Source organism: Bos grunniens, chromosome 4 (genome assembly GCF_055505025.1).
Source record: "Bos grunniens cultivar Pamir isolate PY7600 chromosome 4, Bosgru_T2T1.0, whole genome shotgun sequence".
Lineage (NCBI taxonomy): Eukaryota > Metazoa > Chordata > Mammalia > Artiodactyla > Bovidae > Bos > Bos grunniens.
Window position 1 is genome coordinate 14,290,336 of NC_141168.1, and position 25,998 is coordinate 14,316,333.

The following is a 25,998-nucleotide window of genomic DNA, read 5'->3' on the forward strand; positions in this document are numbered from 1 at the left end:
TGTTTCCTAGTTTAATGGCCTTTGCACTCTTATCTGGAAAAGGCAATGGCAACCCACTCCAGTACTCTTGTCTGGAATATCCCATGGATGGAGGTGCCTGGTAGGCTACAGTCCCTGGGGTCGCGAAGAGTCGGACGTGACTGAGCAACTTTACTTTCACTTTTCACTTTCATGAACTGGAGAAGGAAATGGCAACCCACTCCAGTGTTCTTGCCTGGAAAATCCCAGGGATGGAGGAGCCTGGTGGGCTGCCATCTATGGGGTCGCACAGAGTCAGACGTGACTGACGTGACTCAGCAGCATCAGCACTCTTATCTAAAGTCAATTCCAAATAAATGTATTGATTTATTTGAGATGACTCTCAATTCTATTTTATTAATAGAATTATATTAATGCCATTAATTTTATTAATATATTGACTTTGGTAATTTCATTATTAATAAAAATTATATTGATTTTTGTGCTTATCCTGTTTCCAGCACAATACTGTCTTGATTTCTGTAGTCGTGCAGCAAGTTTTGAAATGGGGAGATGTGAGTCATCTGAAAATTTTCTTCTCTCAAACTGTTTTGACTAATTTTAGTACCTTAAATTTCCATATAAATTTTAGCATCAGCCTGTCAATTTCTAGACAGCCTATTAAAAAGCTGAGACATTACTTTGCCAATCAAGGTCCATTTAGTCCAAGCTTTGGTGTTTCCAGTAGTCATGTATGGATGTGAGAGTTGATCTATAAAGAAAGTTGAGTGCTGAAAAATTGATGCTTTTGAACTGTGGTGTTGGAGAAGACTCTTGAGAGTTCCTTGGACTGCAAGGATATCCAACCAGTCCATCCTAAAGGAAACCAGTCCTGAATATTCATTGGAAGAACTGATGCTGAAGCTGAAGCTCCATTACTTTGGCCACATGGTGTGAAGAACTGACTTATTTGAAAAGACCCTGATGCTGGGAAAGATTGAAGGCAGGAGGAGAAGGGGAAAACAGAGGATGAGATGGTTGGATGGCATCACTGACTCAATGGGCATGAGTTTGAGTAAACTCCTGGAGTTGGTGATGGACAGGGAGGCCTGGTATGCTGCAGTCCATGGGGTTGCAAAGAGTCTCACACAACTGAGCAACTGAATTGAACTGAACTGTCAATTTCCAGGCCAAGAAAGGTAGCTGGAATTTTGGAATTCAGTTTTTCCTTCTCAATAATATTAACTCTTCCAATACATGATCCTGGGATAGGTTTCCATTTATTGAGACCTTCCTTAATTTCTTTCAAGCGATATTTTGTCCTTTTCAGTCAATAGCTTTCATTTTATTAGTTAAATTTTTTCCTAGATGTCTTATTATTTTGATGCATAAAGCCCCAGAGAAACTCTAGTTTGTTACTCTATACCTCTTAATAGTAAAAATGGAAATATGGACTTGCTTTTACTGCACCAGAATAGTATTCCTGTTATGCACAAGATTCAGATAAGAGAAGATAGTAATAAAACAAAATTAAAATAGATGACTGGTTTTTAAATCTGATACTGCCCTCTGCTGGGGAAGGTGGGGAGAGAAAGAGCTGACGTGTGCCTTCAATGGATGTCTTAGCAGATGTGTGCATATGTGCATGTGTGTGCATGTGTGTGTGTTAGCCTTGAAATGTGGGGCAGCAGTGGGTGAGGTCACTGGCTTTGGAAAAAGGAAAGAGAGAGGGGTTCTTGGCAGGGGACGGTTGTAAGGATACCTATGTGGACACCTCAAACGTACCACAATTTCAAAAGCGATCCAAACTAAACTTGCTCACTCAATGTTCTCTTTTATCTGTGGTTCCTGGATTTGTTGAACATCCTGTAACTATTAAAATCTGAGAGTCATCTTTGTCTCTTCACCTCATCATTCTCCTTCATTTCTTACAACAAATGTGTTAAAATTCTGTCCATTCTCTACATTAAGAATCCCTTCTCTTCTTGAACTAGGCCCTGTTCTTGGGCAGTCCTCAAGAGCCCAATTTTACCAAAAACCCTCATAAGTCAGTTATCCAGAATACCCACCCTCAGTATCTGATACCCTTGTAATCTAACCTAATTCCTACACCCCCGAATCCCCCAAGGTGGTGTCTGATCATTCTGACCTGTCTTCAACAACCCACGTAGCTCAGTTTAGCCAGTATCTCCCCTTATTCCTGAAGTTTCTTCTTAGAAATTCTGTCTACTGAACCCCTCTGCCTCCCTACTCCTTGACTATAAAGTAAACTTTTCTTGGTTTATTTGAGTTGTACCCAATCTGTCTCCCCTACCACAAAACCCCATTGCTGTGGTTTCAATGAATAAAGCCTGCCTTATCATTGTAATAAGTGTCTGAGTAAAATTTTCTTTGACACAGTTCACCACGATAATAAATGGTCTGCTCTTCACACCGGGAAGCTGCAAGTTGTGTTCTGATCTACAATAGCCATGCACTTGTGGTCCCAAACAGAACCCTTTAGTATATGAAAAAGATGCTCTTCATAATGAGGTCAGGATGACGGGTCTGAATCAGGGCTGCCATGTACACCAGAGGGTCTGACCACTTTCTGTGGTGGTAGACTTTCTGACACACTCCTTTATTGCCAACTGGCAGCAGCAGGGGAGATTGCAGAAAATACACACTGTTTTCTTTGATAGGAACACATTTCGAGTCAGAATCCACGTTAAGGCTTGCAGGGGTGTTCCACGGGGCCCCTTCCAAGCAGGTGTTCTTGGATCAGTCATATCCACATGCACAATTATGCTTGGTTACTTCCAGATGGTTGTGACATGTCTTCCCCAGCAATCCCTGTGGTCACAGGTGTGGGGGAGAAAAAATGGAGATACATCCTGAGTCAAAAAGTAATAGTCATGTCAGATCTTGGAGAACAAGTAAATGATGCAAGTCTCTAATTTTAAAGAGAATGCTGAGCCTGAGAAAGTCGAGGACATCTGCCAGCATCTTACCGCTTTTTTTAAATAAAAGCCAGAATTGGGATTTTTGTTGTTGTTTTAGTTGCCAAGTTGTGTCCAACTCTTTTGCAACCCCATGGACTGTGGCCCACCAGGCTCCTCTGTCCATGGGATTTTCCAGGGATTTTCCACTATTCTCCAAGAATAGTGGAGTGGGTTGCCATTTCCTTCTCCAGGGAATCTTCCTGATCCAGGGATCAAACCCGAGTCTCCTGCATCTCCTGCACTGGCAGATGGACCCTTTACCACTGAGCCACCAGGGAAGTCCCAGAATTAGAATTAGGAAGCAGGTTTCCTAAAACTCCAGTTTTAGTGCCTGTGGACCTGGAGCCTATATGAGAGAGAATGGAGGAGTTGAGGGTTTGATATCATAGAGTATCATTTCATGCTTTCCTGGGCAGCTGTACAAGGATTGTGATTTGAGTTTCTTGAAAGTGTCTCTGAGTGGGGATCGCTAATTAGCGTTTATTTGACTTCCATCCTCTTAAAAAGACTGTATTTGCTGTTCCTTCACAGTTACTCCTATATAGTCACCGCCTTCAAGGGTCTGTCAGTCTGTGGAGGAGACAGACTTCTGATGAAAGGACTATTATAAACCCCTAGCTGTCGAATGTCCATGGGTCCACAGACAGGGAGGTCATCATCTTGGGAGGGTATGTTGCTGGAGAAAGAGTTTGCAGGGGAGTTGTGTTTGAGGTAAACTCAGAAGGAGTTTCTTAGCATTTCTGAGATACTGACTTCAGCTATCTGGCTTCTGTACTTGAAATTATTGGGATGGGGGTCTTCTAAACCCAATTCTAATCACAGGCCTAACCACAGGCTGCCTAATTCTGCATTATTTTTAGGAATTTCAGAAGCCCAAGTCCCAAAGCACATCCACCAGGATAATTCAAGACAGAATTTACAGTCTGGCTGCCTGCCGGTAGCACCTGGAGTCACAGCCATCAAGCTGCTTCTTTCCTCCAAGGCAGAAAGATGAGGAAGGGCCTTTTCAAACGTCTTCCTAGAGCTCAAGGGGAGAAGAGAGGCCAGGGAGCCTGTACCAGAGGAAACTGACTCAGCCACACTGCACCAGAGCCGCCTGGATCAGAGACGCACAGCTGAGTCCCTGGATCCACAGGCCAGAGCTTCAGGAGGGAACGGGTGCCCTTAGGTCTTTCGGCTGAGAATCCATCCGTGGGCACCCTGACTCAGCTGCGGTGCTTTGGGAATATGGAAGGAAACAGAAACTCCATCTCCAGCCTCACATTTTGTAAAGAAATATGTGACCAGACATTCTCAACAAATATGTGACCGGACAACTCAACATTCAAAACATGAAGATCATGGCATCCCGTCCCATCACTTCCTGGCAAAAAGATGGGGAAACAATGGAAAAACTGTGACAGACTTTATTTTCTTGGGCTCCAAAATCACTGCAGATGGTGACTGCATCCATGAAATGAAAAGACGCTTGCTCCTTGGAAGAAAAGCTATGACCAACCTAGACAGCATGTAAAAAGCAGAGACATTACTTTGCCAACAAAGGTCTACCTAGTCAAAGCTATGGTTTTTCCAGTAGTCATGTATGGGTGTGAGAGCTGGACCATAAAGAAAGCTGATTACCAAAGAATTGATGCTTTGGAACTGTGGTGTTGGAAAAGACTTTTGAGAGTCCCTTGGACTGCAAGATCCAACCAGTCCATCCTAAAGGAGATCAGTCCTGAATATTCACTGGAAGGACTGATGCCAAAGCTCCAAAACTTTGGCCACCTGATGAGAAGAATTGACTCATTGGAAAAGACCTGATGCAGGGAAAGGTGGAAGGCAGGAGGAGAAGGGGACAACAGAGGATGAGATGGTTGGATGGCATCACTGACTCAAAGGACATGAGTTTGAGCAAACTCTGGGAGTTGGTGATGGACAGGGAAGCCTGGCATGTTGCAGTCCAAGGGGTTGCAAAGAGTCTCACACAACTGAGCAAATGAACTGAACTGAACTGATGTAACCAGAAATTGGATCCTATCTAAGACTCGCCCCGTCCCATCTCTGTGATCCAGTGGGTGGTATTGGGCTGACCCCAGGGTCTGCGTGTCCTGTGGGAAGAGATAGAAGCACAGAGGGTGCTTCTGTTGTAACTCTAGGAAACATCTTCTACATAGGTCCTCATGCACCCCTGAACTCCCCTCCCCCAGGAGGCAGGTCTCCCAGCAGAAGAGCCTCATGTCCATGGCAGGATCAGAGTAGGAAGAGCTCTCCCAGCAATGGCTTCTGATGCACAGCAGCAAAGAGAATTGCAGACCGTGGGCCCCATTGACAACACCCACAGCCTGAGGGGCACCTTTTGCAGGAGACAGGGAACCCTCAGTCCAAACGTTTGACCTCTTGTTGATTTTGTTACATGCACGATGTGAACAGGCTCCAAATCCACTTAAGGGCTCTTAGGACTTGAGGGCTCTTGCAGACTCTATGGTAAGGTTGATGGCAACCTTCAGGAGGGCTTACACCAAGGGGGACCTACCAGGACTGCTGCTGGCAGTACCCCGTCCCTGTGATGAGCCCCTGCCAACCCACGCCTCCACAGGACACCCTCCAACACTAGCAGGTATGAAACATCTCTGTTGGATTTAATTCAATCTCTGAGTCCAGAGACTGCCACCAAACCCTGGCCTCATCACTCCAGAGAAGCTGGGTCATGGAATCACAGTACTTGCCAACTGAGTCCTCTGACATCAACCTGGAACAAGACTGGCAGGCAGGACCCCAAAGACCTGGAAGAGAATCAGGAAGTGATTCTGCCAGCAATTCTGGAATATATTTTTTCATTTGACACTGAAGCACGTGCTGCAAAATTTTCATCAGAAATGAGTGGGTGTCTTTAATACTGATCTAGGATTTTAAATTATTTAGCTGTAATTAAATTATTTAATTAATGTAATGTAATGTAATGTAATTATTTAGCTGTCTCTCCTTTCTTACCGGCATCCTGTTATGTATCAAATACAGAAATCATTCTAACAACAAAAAGAAGCAAGAAGAAATAGAAAAGGGAAACGAAGAGAGTGAAAATTAAAAAAAAAAAAAGATCAAGAAGAGAATGGTAGAGTTCTATACAAGGGTTGCAATTCTATCCATCTTATAAAGTTCTCGACATATATTCTCAAATTTTAATATGAACAAAAATAACCAGGGTCTTGGCAAAATTATATGCATTCCTATAACCAACCCCAGAAATTCTGCCTCTGAAATCCTGATGCTGTCCTAGAATTTACCTGTTTATTCTGTCCCTCAGGTGAGGCAAGTTGTCTCAGATCACACTACATTTTTTTCAAGTAGAGATTCTTAACAGGCTAAACTAACTAAAAAAGACACCTAATGCATTAAATTACATGTTAAAATTTAAGTAGAACAAGAATTTCCTGGGAAGTAGTATAGTAGTGTCAGTCACTCAGTCATGTCTGACTCTTTGTGACCCCATGGACTGTAGTCTGGCTCTTCTGTCCATGGGATTCTCCAGGCAAGAATACTGGAGTGTGTTGCCATTCTCTTCTCCAGGGGATCTTCCTGATCCGAGAACCAAACCTGAGTCTCCTGCATTACAGGCAGATTCTTTACTGTCTGAGCTACAGGGAAGCCTGGAAAGGGAATATTTAATGGACAGATTCATGTTCTGAAAATTGTGTTAAAAAATAGATAGGAAACAAGAAACCTAATTGAAAATGATGTGAATGAAGCTGAAGGAAGAGAAATTTCCAGGGCCTAGGGTATAGCCAGTATTGTCAAATGCTTCAAATAGATGAGGCAGTACAGAAACAAAAATAAGTCTTTATTCCAGCAAAATATATGCTTCTAATATTTAGGAGTTTCTAATATTTAATAGTTTCATAAAAATGGGAGTACCCCCTAAGAAGCTGAAGATAGTATTCAAAAGAGTGACTCTTCTGTAACAAAAACAAAAGTGCTGGGGATCAAGAGTAAGACTGGGTTTGCAGAGGAACGAAAATGGACACTAAGGAGCATTTCTCTGCGTTTCTGTTTCAGGAGGTCAGAATGAAATTTTGCCTGAGAAAAGAAGAATTATATTTGGACTTCTGGGAATAACACAGTTGGTTCAGCTTATACTGAAATAAGAACAGATATGACTAGAAAGAGGAAATAAACTCTTGTTACATGATGCTAAATGATCAGATTTGTAAAAAGAATGGATCATTAGATTTTAGCAGAGGGATTTTGAATTCTCTAACTGTTCCATGTCACGGCAATGACCTCCCCAGCTCCCTTCACTTACACTGATGTAGATTGTATTGTCCCTCATTACAACTTGGGTCAGATACCTGAGGGTTTTTCAATTATCTGGATTTCAGTTGTCAGCACAATATGTATTTTTCTGCTGAGAACATATTAATCTGTCTCCTCTGTCAACTCCATAGAAACTAATTAGTGACTGTGGGGTCTGACATGGTCACACTTAAAATTAACGTGTTTTTTGTGTTACCTGGATTTAATGCCTTAAAAAAGAAATTAACTAGATTCTTCACTTGCTGCTTCTGCTGCTAAGTTGCTTCAGTCGTGTCCGACTCTGCGACCCCATAGACGGCAGTCCACCAGGCTTCCCCGTCCCTAGGATTCTCCAGGCAAGAACACTGGAGTGGGTTGCCATTTCCTTCTCCAATGCATGAAAGTGAAAAGTGAAAGTGAAGTAGCTCAGTCATGTCCAACTCTTAGCAACCCCATGGACTTCAGCTTACCAAGCTCCTCTGTCCATGGGATTTTCTAGGCAAGAGTACTGGAGTGGGGTGCCATTGCCTTCTCCGGATTCTTCACTTGGGCTGACATTATTCTAGAAACTAAGGATCTGCTCCCTTCTCTAGTTCTTTCTGTTTTTCTAGGTTTTCTGTGTCCAGCAAATGCATTAATTATCCTTCACACCTCATGTGTGATGACCATCTCTTGGGTGTCCTGGCCCCTAACTAAAGAATTCCTGTCTTTGCTGTTTTTGATCTATAAAGTCAAAGTGACAAAGCCTCAGCTGCCATGTTGTTCAAAATAGCACAACCCCTTTGGCTAATGCATTTTCCAAAAGCATGTTTTCAAGTAAAACAGGATCATCTTTTCCCCAATTTTCTAGATTTGGAATCTAACATGAGAGAAAGTTGGTCCTTAAGGTGGCTGGAGGGCTGACATCTGAATCTATAATCTTCTACATACTATGAAAAGACCCTGATGTGGAAAAGACTGAAGGCAAGAGAAGGGGATGACAGATGATGAGATGGTTGGATGGCATCACTGATTCAATGGACATGAGTTTGAGTAGGCTCCGGGAGATGTTGAAGGACAGGGAAGCCTGGCATGCTGCAGACCATGGAGTGCAGTCCACTCCGCAAAGAGTCAGACATGATTGAGTGACTGAACAACAGTTTACTATGAAATCTAAGAAATAGAGAAGACAGTTTATAATAAGGGAGAATAAATGGAGCCAACAAGTTGGAAAAAGAAAGGAGTCATCAAATCTACCATGGCACAGTTTTGGGACTTCATTCCAGAAGAATGCCTGTGTTCTTGTTTTAAGATTTTATAAGATGTACAACAATACATTTATTCTTTTTTTTTTTTTTATTCTTCCAATTTTATTTTATTTTTAAACTTTACATAATTGTATTAGTTTTGCCAAATATCAAAATGAATCCGCCACAGGTATACATGTGTTCCCCATCCCGAACCCTCCTCCCTCCTCCCTCCCCATACCATCCCTCTGGGCCGTCCCAGTGCACCAGCCCCAAGCATCCAGCATCATGCATCGAACCTGGACTGGCAACTCATTTCCTACATGATATTTTACATGTTTCATTGCCATTCTCCCAAATCTTCCCACCCTCTCCCTCTCCCACAGAGTCCATAAGACTGTTCTATACATCAGTGTCTCTTTTGCTGTCTCGTACACCGGATTATTGTTACCATCTTTCTAAATTCCATATATGTGCGTTAGTATACTGTATTTATGTTTTTCCTTCTGGCTTACTTCACTCTGTATAATAGGCTCCAGTTTCATCCACCTCATTAGAACTGATTCAAATGTATTCTTTTTAATGGCTGAGTAATACTCCATTGTGTATATGTACCACTGCTTTCTTATCCATTCATCTGCTGATGGACATCTAGGTTGCTTCCATGTCTTGGCTATTATAAACAGTGCTGCGATGAACATTGGGGTACACGTGTCTCTTTCCCTTCTGGTTTCCTCAGTGTGTATGCCCAGCAGTGGGGTTGCTGGATCATAAGGCAGTTCTATTTCCAGTTTTTTAAGGAATCTCCACACTGTTCTCCATAGTGGCTGTACTAGTTTGCATTCCCACCAACAGTGTAAGAGGGTTCCCTTTTCTCCACACCCTCTCCAGCATTTATTATTTGTAGACTTTTGGATCGCAGCCATTCTGACTGGTGTGAAATGGTACCTCATAGTGGTTTTGATTTGCATTTCTCTGATAATGAGTGATGTTGAGCATCTTTTCATGTGTTTGTTAGCCATCTGTATGTCTTTTTTGGAGAAATGTCTATTTAGTTCTTTGGCCCATTTTTTGATTGGGTCGTTTATTTTTCTGGAGTTGAGCTGTAGGAGTTGCTTGTATATTTTTGAGATTAGTTGTTTGTCAGTTGCTTCATTTGCTATTATTTTCTCCCATTCTGAAGGCTGTCTTTTCACCTTGCTAATAGTTTCCTTTGATGTGCAGAAGCTTTTAAGTTTAATTAGGTCCCATTTGTTTATTTTTGCTTTTATTTCCAATATTCTGGGAGGTGGGTCATAGAGGATCCTGCTGTGATATATGTCGGAGAGTGTTTTGCCTATGTTCTCCTCTAGGAGTTTTATAGTTTCTGGTCTTACGTTTAGATCTTTAATCCATTTTGAGTTTATTTTTGTGTATGGTGTTAGAAAGTGGTCCAGTTTCATTCTTTTACAAGTGGTTGACCAGATTTCCCAGCACCACTTGTTAAAGAGATTGTCTTTAATCCATTGTATATTCTTGCCTCCTTTGTCAAAGATAAGGTGTCCATATGTGCGTGGATTTATCTCTGGGTTTTCTATTTTATTCCATTGATCAATATTTCTGTCTTTGTGCCAGTACCATACTGTCTTGATAACTGTGGCTTTGTAGTAGAGCCTGAAGTCAGGTAGGTTGATTCCTCCAGTTCCATTCTTCTTTCTCAAGATCGCTTTGGCTATTCGAGGTTTTTTGTATTTCCATACAAATTGTGAAATTATTTGTTCTAGCTCTGTGAAGAATACTGTTGGTAGCTTGATAGGGATTGCGTTGAATCTATAAATTGCTTTGGGTAGTATACTCATTTTCACTATATTGATTCTTCCAATCCATGAACATGGTATATTTCTCCATCTATTAGTGTCCTCTTTGATGTCTTTCACCAGTGTTTTATAGTTTTCTATATATAGGTCTTTAGTTTCTTTAGGTAGATATATTCCTAAGTATTTTATTCTTTCCGTTGCAATGGTGAATGGAATTGTTTCCTTAATTTCTCTTTCTGTTTTCTCATTATTAGTGTATAGGAATGCCAGGGATTTCTGTGTGTTGATTTTATATCCTGCAACTTTACTGTAGTCATTGATTATTTCTAGTAATTTTCTGGTGGACTCTTTAGGGTTTTCTATGTAGAGGATCATGTCATCTGCAAATAGTGAGAGTTTTACTTCTTCTTTTCCAATTTGGATTCCTTTTATTTCTTTTTCTGCTCTGATTGCTGTGGCCAAAACTTCCAAAACTATGTTGAATAGTAATGGTGAAAGTGGGCACCCTTGTCTTGTTCCTGACTTTAGAGGAAATGCTTTCAATTTTTCACCATTGAGGATAATGTTTGCAGTGGGTTTGTCATATATAGCTTTTATTATGTTGAGGTATGTTCCTTCTATTCCTGCTTTCTGGAGGGTTTTTATCATAAATGGATGTTGAATTTTGTCAAAGGCTTTCTCTGCATCTATTGAGATAATCATATGGTTTTTATTTTTCAATTTGTTAATGTGGTGTATTACATTGATTGATTTGCGGATATTGAAGAATCCTTGCATCCCTGGGATAAAGCCCACTTGATCATGGTGTATGATCTTTTTAATGTGTTGTTGGATTCTGATTGCTAGAATTTTGTTAAGGATTTTTGCATCTATGTTCATCAGTGATATTGGCCTGTAGTTTTCTTTTTTTGTGGGATCTTTGTCAGGTTTTGGTATTAGGGTGATGGTGGCCTCATAGAATGAGTTTGGAAGTTTACCTTCCTCTGCAATTTTCTGGAAGAGTTTGAGCAGGACAGGTGTTAGCTCTTCTCTAAATTTTTGGTAGAATTCAGCTGTGAAGCCGTCTGGCCCTGGGCTTTTGTTTGCTGGAAGATTTTTGATTACAGTTTCAATTTCCATGCTTGTGATGGGTCTGTTAAGATTTTCTATTTCTTCCTGGTCCAGTTTTGGAAAGTTGTACTTTTCTAAGAATTTGTCCATTTCTTCCACGTTGTCCATTTTATTGGCATATAATTGTTGATAGTAGTCTCTTATGATCCTTTGTATTTCTGTGTTGTCTGTTGTGATCTCTCCATTTTCGTTTCTAATTTTGTTGATTTGATTTTTCTCCCTTTGTTTCTTGATGAGTCTGGCTAATGGTTTGTCCATTTTATTTATCCTTTCAAAGAACCAGCTTTTGGTTTTGTTGATTTTTGCTATGGTCTCTTTTGTTTCTTTTGCATTTATTTCTGCTCTAATTTTTAAGATTTCTTTCCTTCTACTAACCCTGGGGTTCTTCATTTCTTCCTTTTCTAGTTGTTTGAGGTGTAGAGTTAGGTTATTTATTTGACTTTTTTCTTGTTTCTTGAGGTGTGCCTGTATTGCTATGAACTTTCCCCTTAGGACTGCTTTTACAGTGTCCCACAGGTTTTGGGTTGTTGTGTTTTCATTTTCATTCGTTTCTATGCAAATTTTGATTTCTTTTTTGATTTCTTCTGTGATTTGTTGGTTATTCAGCAGCGTGTTGTTCAGCCTCCATATGTTGGAATTTTTAATAGTTTTTCTCCTGTAATTGAGATCTAATCTTACTGCATTGTGGTCAGAAAAAATGCTTGGAATGATTTCTATTTTTTTGAATTTACCAAGGCTAGCTTTATGGCCCAGGATGTGATCTATCCTGGAGAAGGTTCCATGTGCGCTTGAGAAAAAGGTGAAATTCATTGTTTTGGGATGAAATGACCTATAGATATCAATTAGGTCTAACTGGTCTATTGTATCGTTTAAAGTTTGTGTTTCCTTGTTAATTTTCTGTTTAGTTGATCTATCCATAGGTGTAAGTGGGGTATTAAAGTCTCCCACTATTATTGTGTTATTGTTAATTTCTCCTTTCGTACTTGTTAGCATTTGTCTTACGTACTGTGGTGCTCCCGTGTTGGGTGCATATATATTTATAATTGTTATATCTTCTTCTTGGATTGATCCTTTGATCATTATGTAGTGACCTTCTTTGTCTCTTTTCACAGCCTTTGTTTTAAAGTCTATTTTATCTGATATGAGTATTGCTACTCCTGCTTTCTTTTGGTCCCTATTTGCATGGAAAATCTTTTTCCAGCCCTTCACTTTCAGTCTGTATGTGTCCCCTGTTTTGAGGTGGGTCTCCTGTAGACAACATATGTAGGGGTCTTGTTTTTGTATCCATTCAGCCAGTCTTTGTCTTTTGGTTGGGGCATTCAACCCATTTACATTTAAGGTAATTACTGATAAGTATGTTCCCGTTGCCATTTACTTTATTGTTTTGGGTTCGAGTTTATACACCGTTTTTGTGTTTCCTGTCTAGAGAAGATTCTTTAGTATTTGTTGGAGAGCTGGTTTGGTGGTGCAGAATTCTCTCAGCTTTTGCTTGTCTGAAAAGCTTTTGATTTCTCCTTCATACTTGAATGAGATCCTTGCTGGGTACAATAATCTGGGCTGTAGGTTATTTTCTTTCATCATTTTAAGTATGTCTTGCCATTCCCTCCTGGCTTGAAGAGTTTCTATTGAAAGATCAGCTGTTATCCTTATGGGAATTCCCTTGTGTGTTATTTGTTGTTTTTCCCTTGCTGCTTTTAATATTTGTTCTTTGTGTTTGATCTTTGTTAATTTGATTAATATGTGTCTTGGGGTGTTTCTCCTTGGGTTTATCCTGTTTGGTACTCTCTGGGTTTCTTGGACTTGGGTGATTATTTCCTTCCCCATTTTAGGGAAGTTTTCCACTATTATCTCCTCAAGTATTTTCTCATGGTCTTTCTTTTTGTCTTCTTCTTCTGGAACCCCTATGATTTGAATGTTGTAGCGTTTAATATTGTCCTGGAGGTCTCTGAGATTGTCCTCATTTCTTTTAATTCGTTTTTCTTTTATCCTCTCTGATTCATTTATTTCTACCATTCTATCTTCTAATTCACTAATCCTGTTTTCTGCCTCTGTTATTCTACTATTTGTTGCCTCCAGAGTGTTTTTAATTTCACTTATTGCATTATTCATTATATATTGACTCTTTTTTATTTCTTCTAGGTCCTTGTTAAACCTTTCTTGCATCTTCTCAATCCTTGTCTCCAGGCTATTTATCTGTGATTCCATTTTAGTTTCAAGATTTTGGATCAATTTCACTATCATTATTCGGAATTCTTTATCAGGTAGATTCCCTATCTCTTCCTCTTTTGTTTGGTTTGGTGGGCATTTATCCTGTTCCTTTATCTGCTGAGTATTCCTCTGTCTCTTCATCTTGTTTAAATTGCTGAGTTTGGGGTGTCCTTTCTGTATTCTGGCAGTTTGTGGAGTTCTCTTTATTATGGCGTTTCCTCACTGTGTGTGGGTTTGTACAGGTGGCTTGTCAAGGTTTCCTGGTTAGGGAAGCTTGTGTCGGTGTTCTGGTGGGTGGAGCTGTATTTCTTCTCTCTGGAGTGCAATGAAATGTCCAGTAATGAGTTATGAGATGTATATAGTTTTGGGGTGACTTTGGGCAGCCTGTATCTTGAAGCTCAGGGCTGTGTTCCTTTGTTGCTGGAGAATTTGCTTGGTATGTCTTGCCCTGAACTTATTGGCCCTTGTGTGGTGCTTGGTTTCAGTGTCGGTATGGAGGCATTTGATGAGCTCCTGTCAATAAATGTTCCTTGGAGTCAGGAGTTCCCTGGAGTCAGGGTTTGGACTTAAGTCTCCTGCTTCCGATTATCGGTCTTATTTTTACAGTAGTTTCAAAACTTCTCCTTCTATACAGCACCATTGATAAAACATCTACATTAAAGATGATAAGTTTCTCTACAGTGAGGGTCACTCAGAGAGGTTCACAGGGTTACATGGAGAAGAGAAGAGGGAGGAGGGAGTTAGAGGTGACCCAAATGAGATGAGGTGAATCAATAGTGGAGAGAGTGGGCTAGCCAGTAGTCACTTCCTTATGTGCACTCCACAACTGGACCACTCAGAGATGTTCACGGGGTTATACAGAGAAGAGAAGAAGGAGGAAGGTAACAGAGGTGGCCAGAAGGATAAAAGGGGGGAATGAAAAGGAGGGAGACAGATCCAGCCAGTAATCAGTTCCCTAAGTGTTCTCCACCATCTGGAACACACAGAAATTCACAGAGTTGGGTAGAGTAGAGAGGGGTTAGGGAGGAGACACAGGCGACCTGGTGGAGAAAAAGGAGGGTCCAAAGGGAGAGAGAGCAGTCAAGCCAGTAATCTCACTCCCTAGTGAAAAATGGGTCCTGTAGATTGGGTCCTTAAAGGTACAAAATTGGTAACAAATACATAAAAGCAAAAATCAAAAATCTAGAGTAGAGTTTGGAATTTCAAAAATACGATGTTAAAGAAAAGAAGAAGGAAAAGAAAGAGAGAAAGAACGAACAAACAAAAACAAACAAGGTCGCGAAAATTATAAAGAAAGTACAGGTACAAAATTGATAACTAATACCAGAAAGCGAAAATTAAAAATCTAGAGTAGAGTTTGGAATTTCAAAAATACGATGTTAAAGAAAAGAAGAAGGAAAAGAAAGAGAGAAAAAACGAACAAACAAAAACAAACGAGGTCGCAAAAATTATAAAGAAAGTACAGGTACAAAATTGATAACTAATACCAGAAAGCAAAAATTAAAAATCTAGAGTAGAGTTTGGAATTTCAAAAATACAATGTTAAAAAAAAAAAAAAGAAGAAGAAGAAGAAAAATAAAGAGAGAAAACAAACAAACAAATACGAACAATGTCACAAAAATCATAAAGAAAATACAGGTACAAAATTGATATCAAATACCAAAAAGCATAAATTAAAAATCTAGAGTAAAGTTTGGAATTTCAGATATACAATGTTATATAAAAGAAGAAGAGAAAGAAACAGAGAAGAAGAAAAAAAAAGAAATAAAAAAAAGTCACAGAAATTATATAAAAAAAAAACTATAGGTACAAAATTGATAACATATACCAAAAAGCAAAAATTAAAAATCTAGAGTAGAGTTTGGAATTTCAAAAATACAATGTTAAAGAAAAGAAGAGAAAAACAAAAACAAAAACAAACAAAAAAAAAACAAGGTCAAAAAATTATAAAATATATATATGTGAAGTTTGCTGAAGAAGAAAAAAATAGGGTCTTTTTTTTTTTTTTGCAAAGTAATAGGTTATAAAAGTGAAAATTAAAGGAACAATAGAGGACTTAAAAATTTTTTTTTTTTTTTAGTTAAAAAAAAAAAGAAAGAATGATCGTAAAAATAATAAAAATATATCTAGGACTTTTTTGTTTTTTTTTTTGTGGGTGTTGTGGGTTCAGTTCATTTTTGGCTAGTTCCTTGGTCAGATTTATATTTCTCAAGATCTATAGGCCCCTTCCTATGTAGTCCGTAGTAACCACAGGGTTTTGATCTATTGCCTGTAGCTTCCAAGGCGTTTCCCTCTGTTATATCTTCTTCTGTTTGCTAGTCTCTTCAGTATCTGGTTTCCGCCCTGACTCAAAGGGCACGGTGGAGGACACTTTTTTTTTTTTTTTTTTTTTTAGGCTTACTTGTTCAGTCACGCTGTGGGGATGGAGGGAGGGATGCTGCAAACAAATAACACTGGCGTGGGCTCGCAGTGCCTCAGCCACCCTGGGTCTGCCCCCGCTCACGGCGCGTGTAGCCTCCCTGTCCACACTGCTCGGACTCTAGGTTGTTCTGCCGGGAACAATCCGAAGCTGGCCCTGGGCTGCATGCACCTCCCAGGTCCAAGCCGCTCAGGTTCAGGCACTCGGGTAGTCCTCAGAGGCGCAGACTCAGTTGGGCCTGCGTTTTGTGCTCTTTCCAGGTCCGAGCGCCAATTTGCTCTTCCCAGGCGAGCGCCAATGCTGCGACTTATCGCCTCCCCGCCACTCGGTTATCTGGATGTAAAACCGGCGCACCTTCTCAGGCAGATGTTGACCGTCCAGACCCCCAAGAAGTTTTAGTTAGCAAAGAAGCCTGCTTACAATTTTATAGATAATGTCTCTCTGGGGCTGCGATTGCCCCCTTCCGGCTCTGGCTGCCTGTCACCGGAGGGGGAAGGTCTGCAGCCGGCTATCTCTGCTCAGTCCTTTGTTCCGTGTGCGGGCCTGGCGGTCTTAGGTTAGGGCTGGCTTTTCGCGTGGTAGGTATCCCACAGTCTGGTTTGCTAGCCCAAATTATTTCGCTCAGATAGCGCTCAGGGTATTCAGGCCAAATTCTTACTCTCAGCGATGCAGCCCACGCCGCGCCTCCCTGCCCAGCCCCGGTTTGCTAATGGCGGATGCAGGCGTCTGCGCTGCTTCTCTGCTGGGGGAGTTACCGTAGGGCTCGCAATCTGCGAGTTTTAAATTGTTTATTTATTTTTTCTCCCTGTTATGTTGCCCTCTGTGCTTCCAAAGCTCGGCACAGATTCGGCAGTGAGAAGGTTTCCTGATGTTTGGAAACTTCTCTCTTTTTAAGATTCCCTTCCCGGGACGGAACTCCGTCCCTCCCTCTTTTGTCTCTTTTTTTTTGTTTGTTTTTAATATTTTTTCCTACCTCCTTTCGAAGAGTTGGGTTGCTTTTCTGGGTGCCTGATGTCCTCTGCCGGCATTCAGAAGTTGTTTTGTGGAATTTACTCGACGTTTAAATGCTCTTTTGATGAATTTGTGGGGGAGAAAGTGTTCTCCCCGTCCTACTCCTCCGCCATCTTGGCTCCTCCCCTCTACATTTATTCTTGAAAGAAATTTTCATATGGCTTAAGATTGCTCTAATTCTATTATACACCTGCTTCCTGAGCTGAGCCTGGGTGGAGTTTGTGCATTAAGCTTAGCCGGTATTTCTCACTGTGCAATCACTGCTGGCACAGAAATACATAGCTGAGTCCTGCGGCTCCGTAGGCTGGATATTCAGACTACAAGGTGAGTTTGATGGGCACTCAGCTGAAAATCTCTTGGGCATCTCTTTATCATCCAAGACTTTATCATTTTGGAAGGAAATCAAGAACTTGAACTCTTTGGTCAGGATCTGCTGATACCAGAACACATAAATATGTCCTTTTTTGGGAACACAATACATTTTCACTTCCCTTGAACCAGGTGCCCTGGAGTCTGGGTGACTTCTGCCTCAAGGAAACCTGTGAAGAAAGCACACAGAAGTTGGAGACTTAGCCCTGGAGGGCGTCTGATGACCTGGATGAAAGGCTGAGAGCAGGGCACTGAACAGATCAAAACAGGGACTCCCCTGCACCCAGGAGACACAGCACTGTGAAGCAGGTGAGTGTGGGGCTCGTGGCAGCATCAGGAAAAGGGCAGAGGCAAGTGGGTTTCTCTGAGGCTCTTTCATCCCCTGTGAGCGGCTCCTCTCTGATGTGATCACTTCCTGGAACCCAGTGAAATTTACATAAAGACGTTTGCTTTTGCCACAAAGAAGTCACTCCTTTAGATGCCATCTTCAGCTTTCTTATGGTGTATTTCCACTCTATCTATGCTTATAAAACTATTCCTCTACAGATTAGTATGGTATATTTACTAGGACAAAAACTTATTTTTTGAAATTATTTTATTTTATTTATTTTTGGCTGTGTTGGGTCTTCCTTGCTGGGGGTGCTTTTCTCTAGTTGCAGAGAATGGGGGCTACTCTTGAGTTGCAGCACGTGGGCTTCCCATTGCAGTGGCATCTCTTGCTGCAGAGCACAGGCTCAAGAGTGCGTAGGCTTCAGCAACTGCAGCACATGTGCTCAGTAGTTGCATTTCCTGGGCTCTGAGCACAGATTCAATAGTTGTGGTGTATGGGCATTGCTGCTCCACAGCATGTGGGGTCTTCCCACATCAGGGATCAAACCCATGTCTCCTGTATTGGCAGGTGGATTGTTTACCACTGAGCCACCAGGGAAGCTCCCAAACTTAATTTTTTTCTCTGCCTGCTTGATCTCGTTGAAGCATTTGACAGCATTGACTATAGACTATCCACTAGGTCCTGGAAATTTGTCTTCCCTTAGTTTCATTCACATCATCTCCCATTAGATTTATCATTTCCTATCTATTATGTTATTAAATGCAGTCACCAGAACCTAAATCTATCCATTAAATTTAGAATCCTACTCTGTACAAGTGAAAAAATAGAATATAGGAAACAACTGTACTCAGTCGTTGGAAAACAGCCAGCACAAGACTGATTCTTCCGAAACGAGAAAAGAAAGGGGGAAAATCTGTACACAGTGAAGAGGGTTGATGCGAAGAGCCAACCCTGATGCTGGGAAAGATTGAAGGTGGGAGGAGAAGGGGACGACAGAGAATGAGACGGTTGGATGGCATCACCAACTTGATGGACATGAGTTTGAGTAGACTCCAAGAGTTGGTAATGGATAGGGAAGCCTGGCGTGCTGCAGTCCATGGGGTCACACAGAATCGGACACATAACAAGTGTGGAGGAAAAACAGAGAAGGTAAATGTTGTGATGAGACAGAGGTTAGAAGATAGAGGGAACAAAAGCAACTACAATTTGGGAGGAAGACTACCAGAGAGGAAGAAGCTCACAAAAAGTTCCAGAAACCTTTGTAGGGATCATAATAAAATTTTGACTCAGGAGTAGTCTGTGTCTCTGTAGAACGGAACTAACAAACATTAGAGAGAAAGCACAGAAAAGATTCACCAGTACTCCCAGAACAGCCATGCTTTTGTCCTGGGACAAAATGAGGCTCAAGCAGGGTTTGGCACATTATAACCCAGGGCCTGGCCACCTGTTATGTGACCTGTTATGTGACCTGGAGGTGTGAAAAGCACCTCCAGGATGACAGCTTGAGGAGCTCTGAATACCTCATTTCCAAAGAAAGGGGCATGATGGCTGAACATTTAGAAACAAGCATTTGTAGCCTCTGAAAATTGTCCCAAGAGCATACAGCAAATGGAGAAACAGTTACTCAAGAAAATCTTCTAAATCTTGGGAGAAGCCATGCAAGTCTGTGTCACTGAGCCATGACTCTTGCCCTGTCGCTCTGTAATAGAAGCTCTAGCCCATGCGGATGTGGTCCAGAACACTGGGATCCCCGAGTTTCTCCTGGGGAGGGGCCAGCTGCCAGCAATGCTCCTCCCCTCTAGATCTGCAGTGTAGAAACTATTCCTGGCCAGTCCAGCCCAGAGGTCTGTGTTCCCTCCTTCCACCAGCACCTATTCAAAGGGCAGACTCTGTTCCAGAAATAACAGGCCAAGAACACAAGGCCCCAGTCTTCCTTTTTCTGACTTGCCCATAGGGTGGAGGTTCCATCCTGGGAGGGGGGCAAGTCGAGAAGACCCCACCCAGGAACCCCCTCAGAGAGCAGAAGGGTGTTGTTCCAAGAGAAGCGAGCCACTGTCCCTGCCCCCGTGGTGAGCGGCAGGCCATGACGACACAGAGCTTCAGAGCTCTACCGTGACTTAAGGAAGGGCAGCCGAAGCCCTGCGTTTCTTCCTTCCTCTTTTCCTCCCCTTCTTCCTTCCTTCCTTCCCTCCCTCTCTCCTTACAAGGTCAGATCTGCATCCCAGTCATATGGCCTCCCCAGCCTCCTTGGCTTCCTTTCCATTTTCCCTCAACAGGCATTTTCTCTAAAAAAATATTGTTTCTAGAACTAATTTTGTACATCAGTTGAGTGGAGCATCTTTTTTTAACTATACACACAACCTAGTTTAGAATGTGTCCATATGGGGGACAGTGTTGAGAGATTAATAACCTTCATTGGTGATGGACAGGGAGGCCTGGCGAGCTGCGATTCATGGGGTTGCGAAGAGTCGGACACGACTGAGCGACTGAACTGAACTGAACCTTCCTTACGGACCCTTAGCTTCCGAAACAGTTCGTGCCACTCCCCTCTCCACTTTTTATCTTTCATTCCTTTATTTTCTTTCGTTGGCTTATGTAACCTTTCATCTGGGCCTGAAATGAGATGAGCCTGTAGTCTTCATTTCTCCCCTCTTTTTATTCAAGAGTAAGTGGAATGTTTGCGGAAGGAAAGCAGCAGTTGGCAGCTCATCTGCTGCCTCCTGGTGGAATTCTTTAGCCATTACACTCAAGATGAGTCAGTTTTCTAGACTTTACCGTGGAGCCATAAAATGCGAGTGGCCCTAGATTAATCTAGGCCCAACATCTCATTTTATAGAACAAAAATTTGACATCTAGGTAGATGAATAAAGAGATAAAGAGTTAATCACTCACAAGAAAAGCGGTGCAAATGTATGGTGGGTTAAGAAAGAGGAGAGTAGAACATGGAAGTTAGATGGTAGGTGGCTCAAATGCCAGTTTTCAGCTTCTCTGATTTTTGCCTAACATCACCAGAATTGGATCTAGGGCAGTACTTCTTGGTCTCTTGATTAAAGACTTGGACACCTGTGATATTGATGACTATATGCAGTGATGCAACACATTATTGCATAGTAAGAATATCTGTGTCCTTCAGCATTAAAACAGGGACACAGCATTAAAACGCTCTCATCTTCTAAATCAGGCATCTCAGAACTAGCAGATGCCAATTCCTTTCTGCACTGATGAACTTTATTCACTCATGCACCACTTACTCAATCAGTCACCATAAATATTTCAACCTAGTAAAGGACGTAAGACGCAAACTGGCTTTCAGAAAGCTGTTCACAGTAGAGTGCAGAAATCCTTTTTCCTTCAAACAAGCTGTGGTATTTGGTATTTTTATTAATATTAAAAAGATAGGGCAAACTCTAGTAATTTTAATACATCTTCCACAGTGCTGCTTCTCGATTTTGACACGAGACCTATCGTGCAACTTAAATGGTTCATAGATGGATTTATATCAGGAAAAAAAAGATAGAGGCACTGTGCATAATGCATGTCCCAGGCAATTCACGTGTCTTCAAATCTGGCACAAAATTTTAGCAGTTCTACTTTTCCCCGGGCTTCCCTGGTGGCTCAGTTGGTAAAGAATCTGCCTGCAATGCAGGAGATCCAGCTTAGTGCAGGAGACCCAGCTTAGTGCAGGAGACCTGGGTTCAATCCCTAGGTTGGGAAGAGGAGAAGGAAATGGCCACCCACGCCAGTATCCTTGCCAGGGAAATCCCATGGACAGAGGAGCCTGATGGCCAACAGTCCATGGGGTTGCAAGAGTCAGACACGCCTTAGCAACTAGACCATCACCATCATTTTCCCTACTTGATAAGAAAACAGTGAGACTGCATTCACACGCTTATGAGGGAAGTTTCCTCTAATGGTGAGAATTCAGGGGAATGGTGCTAACTCTTGCCTGGTCTGTCCTTAAACATGTTTCTAAGTCAACCACTCAGACTTTAAAAGAAACAACTAAGAAAAAAATTTTTATTACTCTACTGAAGAGAACAGAAGGGGTGATCCAGGGAAATTACCACCAACTGAATGTCAGGTAAGAGTAACCGCTTTTCCACTCCTGGCATAACTGTTAATGGTTTTTGTAGGTTTAGATCCAACTTCTATCTACGGAGGAGATAATGACAGCCTTAAACCACTTCCTCTCATGGTTGCCAGAGGGGAGGCAGGTGTAGAGGGGACTCTTGGCTCTGGGAAACAGAGGTTTATGAACAGAGGGCAGGGAAGGCTTCAGCTCTGTGTCTCTGCTGCTGGCACAGAGATACACGGCTGAGTCCCCCAGGCCTGCCGAGCGGATGTCAAGAGAACAGAAAGAGGTGTTAGGCCGGCTGGACTGGAAGTTTTCAGAGGTGTTTTTTTCCTTGGTGATTTGTTTATCATAGTAGTACAACAGCAGTTTTGGTGCTTGGCTTGGCTTCTGTTGGTACCAGTACATGGCATAATGCTTCATATTCTGAGAACAGCTCAGGGTCACTGGTTTTCCCAGCCCGGTAACCAGGTATCTTGGGTTCTGAACGACCATGGCTCCCACATGACCTGCACAGGAGGAGGAAGATTTAGAGGCAGAGTGCAGGAGAGTCATGTTGCCGCTGTAAACGAAAGGCACAGAACTGGGGACAAGCTTTAGTTAGAGATGTCCTTCCTGACCAGGACTTACTTACCTGCTCCCAGGAGATACAGGGCCACACAGAGGAGAAGCCTGGGCCTCATGGCAGGGCTGGGACAGGAAGGAGACCTGTGTTCCAGACTCTGGTCTCTGGGTTGAGAGACAGACAGGCAGGTCTGCCTGTGACGTCAATGTCACCAGCACAAGGACACCCTCACTGATAATGGACACAGCTTCCTGCTTGACGGGCATCTGGACTTGGCTGGATCCAGTGTAAAGTAGAGGTGATGTTCCCTTATCTGCCTCTGTTCCTACATCTGCCCCATTTCATCCTGGCCTCTCCCTCTCCCTCCTCATTTCTTTTTTCCTATAAGATAGTTCAGAGGTTCCTCAGCACGTGAATGTGTGTGCTGTGCTAAGTCACTCAGTCATGTCAGAGTCTTTGCGACCTCATGGACTCTAGCTCACCAGGCTCTTCTGTCCATGGGATTCTCCAGGCAAGAGTACTGGCATGGGTAGCCACGTCCTTCTCCAGAGGATCTTCCCAACCCAAGGATCAATCTTTTGCATCTCCTGCACTGGCAGGTAGGTTCTTTACCACCAGCAACCTGGGAAGCCCCCAACATGTGAATGCTGCTGCTGCTGCCAAGTCACTTCAGTCGTGTCCTAGCTTTTGCTAAAGTCTTGTTCTGCCCTCCGCATCACAGATGGGTGACTGATGTTTGCAAACTATCCTCTCCTCACCATGCAGAAATCAGGTCCTGGAATCCCTCTATTTATGACCACTTTACAGAGAGTATCAAAGAAATTATCTACACCTTTTAGCCATCAGTGACAACAGAATGCTTCCTTATGGCCAGTAGAAATGTGCCTAGAAGCAGCCTTCCTACACTGGTCCGAGCAAATCTGGGCAAAGGGTGAGGGTGAGACACATCAGGGCTTAGAGATGTATCCAGTCCCTCATTCCACTCTGACTGCATCTGGAAGCATCAGGCCACCACACCAGCGAATCAGCCTCACCTGATGCCAGAGCCCTAGTGCAGCCACTGGCCCCGACCTCACAAATGGTCAGGATGGGCTGACACACATTAGCATTTAGCACTAACCCGTGCTTTTTATGTTAGAAAAACCAGTCTCTACAGATAAAGGAAAATTGTCCTGATGATAATTGACCTGGTTATTCCACTCAAAAATGAGGTTTTTTAAAAGTATTTGATAATGGATGTGTGCTAGACCCATGTAACTTAAACTGATCATCTCCATTATCAGGAAGCAAACTAAAAGAGTAAATGCGTTTTGATTCATGATTTTTATTTCTATCAGGGACACTTGTTTGTGATGTAATAAGGAATATAAAGATGTGGCTACAATCAGCATCACAATTCCTTTTAGATCAGAGCACCAAGGTAGGCAAGAAACCCACTGTGCTTTACATCAGGATAACACGCACACACACACGTAGATTTGCGTATGGATTGGGAGTTTGGGACTAGCAGATGCAAACTAGTATGTATAGGATGGTAGACAAAAAAATCCTACTGTACAGCACAAGGAACTTTATTAAATATCTTGTGATGAAGCATAATGGAAAGAATATGAAAGAGTGTATACATATGTGTGTGTGTGTGTGTGTAACTGAGTCACTGCTGTACAGTAGAAATTAACACAGCATTGTAAATCATCTATACTTCAATAAGCTAAATTAAAACAAATAGATTTCCATAGATTGAGTTCTATGTGAGGAGCCCCAGGAGTCTCCCAAGCCACAGATATCCCCTGTTACATTTTTAAAAAATACTCTTGAGTTTCAACGGCTAATTCCAGTTATTCCTCTCCTCTCTTCCTTGGAGAGGCGGCACAGGGAAAGACTTCTGTTCAGGGCTGCCTGACTTGAGAGGAGCAGATAGGATGTGGTTTTGCACAGAAAGGACAGAACTCTGAAGCACTGTGTCTCGGCTGCTGGCACAGAAATACACTCCTGAGTCACCCAGCTCTGCAGAGTGAACCCTCAGCGTAGAAGATGTCCCTTCCATCCTTTCTGCTGTGAATCGGCCTTTGGGCATCCCTGAGTCATCCTGCATAGACTCTCTTAGGAAGTAAATCAGAAGTTTCATTTCTTTCCCCACAGCATGGTAGTACCAAAAAAGAGATTCATGTCCAGAAATAGGGTCACAACTCAGATTCACAGCCTGTTTCTTCTCTATGACCCTGTGGCTGGGGGACTGGGCGACTTCAGCTGATATGCACCCTGTGGGAGAAGACAAGAACATACGTGTCAGGGGTAGGCAGGAAAAGTGCCCAGGGAGATGTTCGCGTTTCTAAGGACTCACTTGCTCCCAGGAGACATAGCGACGCTAAGCGGAGAAGACTGGAGAGCATGGCAGGATCCAGATGAAAATGAGAGCTTTCCCAGATGAGCGAACTTATTGTAGGAGCAGAAATGAAAGCAGATCCGTGTCCCGGGGGCCCTATACGGTGTGGGCTGGCACTGACATCAGGGTGTGAGCAGGCGCCCACAGTCTCGGTGGCTCCCTCTAGGGAAACAGAAGCACAGAAGAAAGAGCATGCTTAGTTTTCCCCAAAGAAGGCTGCCTTTGAGGGGTGATCTGACACCCAAAAAATTGGCCTGTTTATGCCTTTAACTAGGTATTGACCTCGTATGGGTTCGAACTTTGCCTCTGTGGTTGCCTTGCTTCTTCCTCTTCTATTTGTATCAAATCTCCTCTGCCTCCCTCTGATAAAGATACACATGGTCTCATTAAGGCCCAGCTGGATAATCCCAGATAAATGTCCCTTCTCAAAGTCTTAACTGAATCACATCTATAAAGTCCATTTTTTCCGTCTTGGCAACATCTTCAGATTACAGGGATGAACACATGGGCATCTTTGGGACAGTGGGGTGGGCCGGAGGTCATTATTCAACCTGCCACACAATACGAAATGTTCTGCTGATCATTTGGGAAGTTTTTACGCGTGTCATTTCCCCATAATACTAAATGAATCAGCTTGAGCCCTTTGTATATAAATCTGCAACACATTCTCTTCACTGTTAAGCTTCAGTGTTTGTCAGCTCGCAGCAACTAGCGAAGCCGGAGTCAGGACCCCAGTGTGCGTGGCGGTGGTGTGCAGAGGAGACAGAAGGGGAGCCTCCAAGAAGCGGTGGGCCAGCCCTGGTGGTGGACTTCTGCATTGCAGGCTTCTGCTCAGCCTACATTGCCCTGCCCAATGTTCAGGAAGCACTGGAGCGGAGACCAAGAAGCAGCAGCTGAGTCTGGATCTGTCTGAGTGCGCTGAGCCTGGGGAACCAGGACAATTAATAGCAACATCCCTTGTTGCTTTAGCAGGGACTCTGGAGACCCAACACTGGAGAACTTATTTCCTACGAGTTGTAAAGATACTATGGTTCCTCTCTACCTTTCATCCAACTTCCCCTGTTGTAAACGTCATGCATAAGCATGATTCTTTGCTCAGAACCAAGGATTTAACATACGCACCAGTCAGCTACAGGCTAAACTCCAATTTCCCTCTTTTTTTCTACTGTTCTGTTCCAGGATCTAATCCAGGACACCACAGAACATTTAGATGACCTGTCTTCTTGGATTTCTTCAAGCCATGAGAGTTTCTCAGTCTTTTCTTGTTTTGAATGATTTTGACACTTCTGAGAAT

The 25,998-nt window shown here is 42.5% G+C and overlaps 1 protein-coding gene and 1 long non-coding RNA gene across 4 annotated transcripts in view; one reads left to right on the top strand and one right to left on the bottom strand.

Annotated features, from left to right (window-relative positions):
- Nucleotides 1-15,548: 15,548 nt before the first annotated feature.
- LOC147373634 (uncharacterized) overlaps nt 15,549-25,998 on the top strand; it is a 30,591-nt gene continuing 20,141 nt past the window's right edge. For 2 of the 3 annotated variants that reach the window (XR_015163129.1, XR_015163128.1), the window contains exons 1-2: nt 17,152-17,305; nt 17,483-17,659. This is a non-coding gene — a long non-coding RNA (uncharacterized LOC147373634). Of the gene's footprint in view, nt 17,306-17,482; nt 17,660-25,998 lie in introns of all 3 variants that reach the window. The other variant, XR_015163126.1, reaches the window with a different exon arrangement.
- LOC147373635 (uncharacterized) lies at nt 23,869-25,156 on the bottom strand. Its single transcript, XM_086398354.1, has 3 exons — nt 24,987-25,156; nt 24,663-24,866; nt 23,869-24,580 (listed from the first exon to the last, which is right to left on the bottom strand). The coding sequence occupies exons 1-3, from the start codon at nt 25,081-25,083 to the stop codon at nt 24,147-24,149; spliced, it is 735 nt and encodes a 244-aa protein (XP_086254480.1). The 5' UTR covers nt 25,084-25,156; the 3' UTR covers nt 23,869-24,146.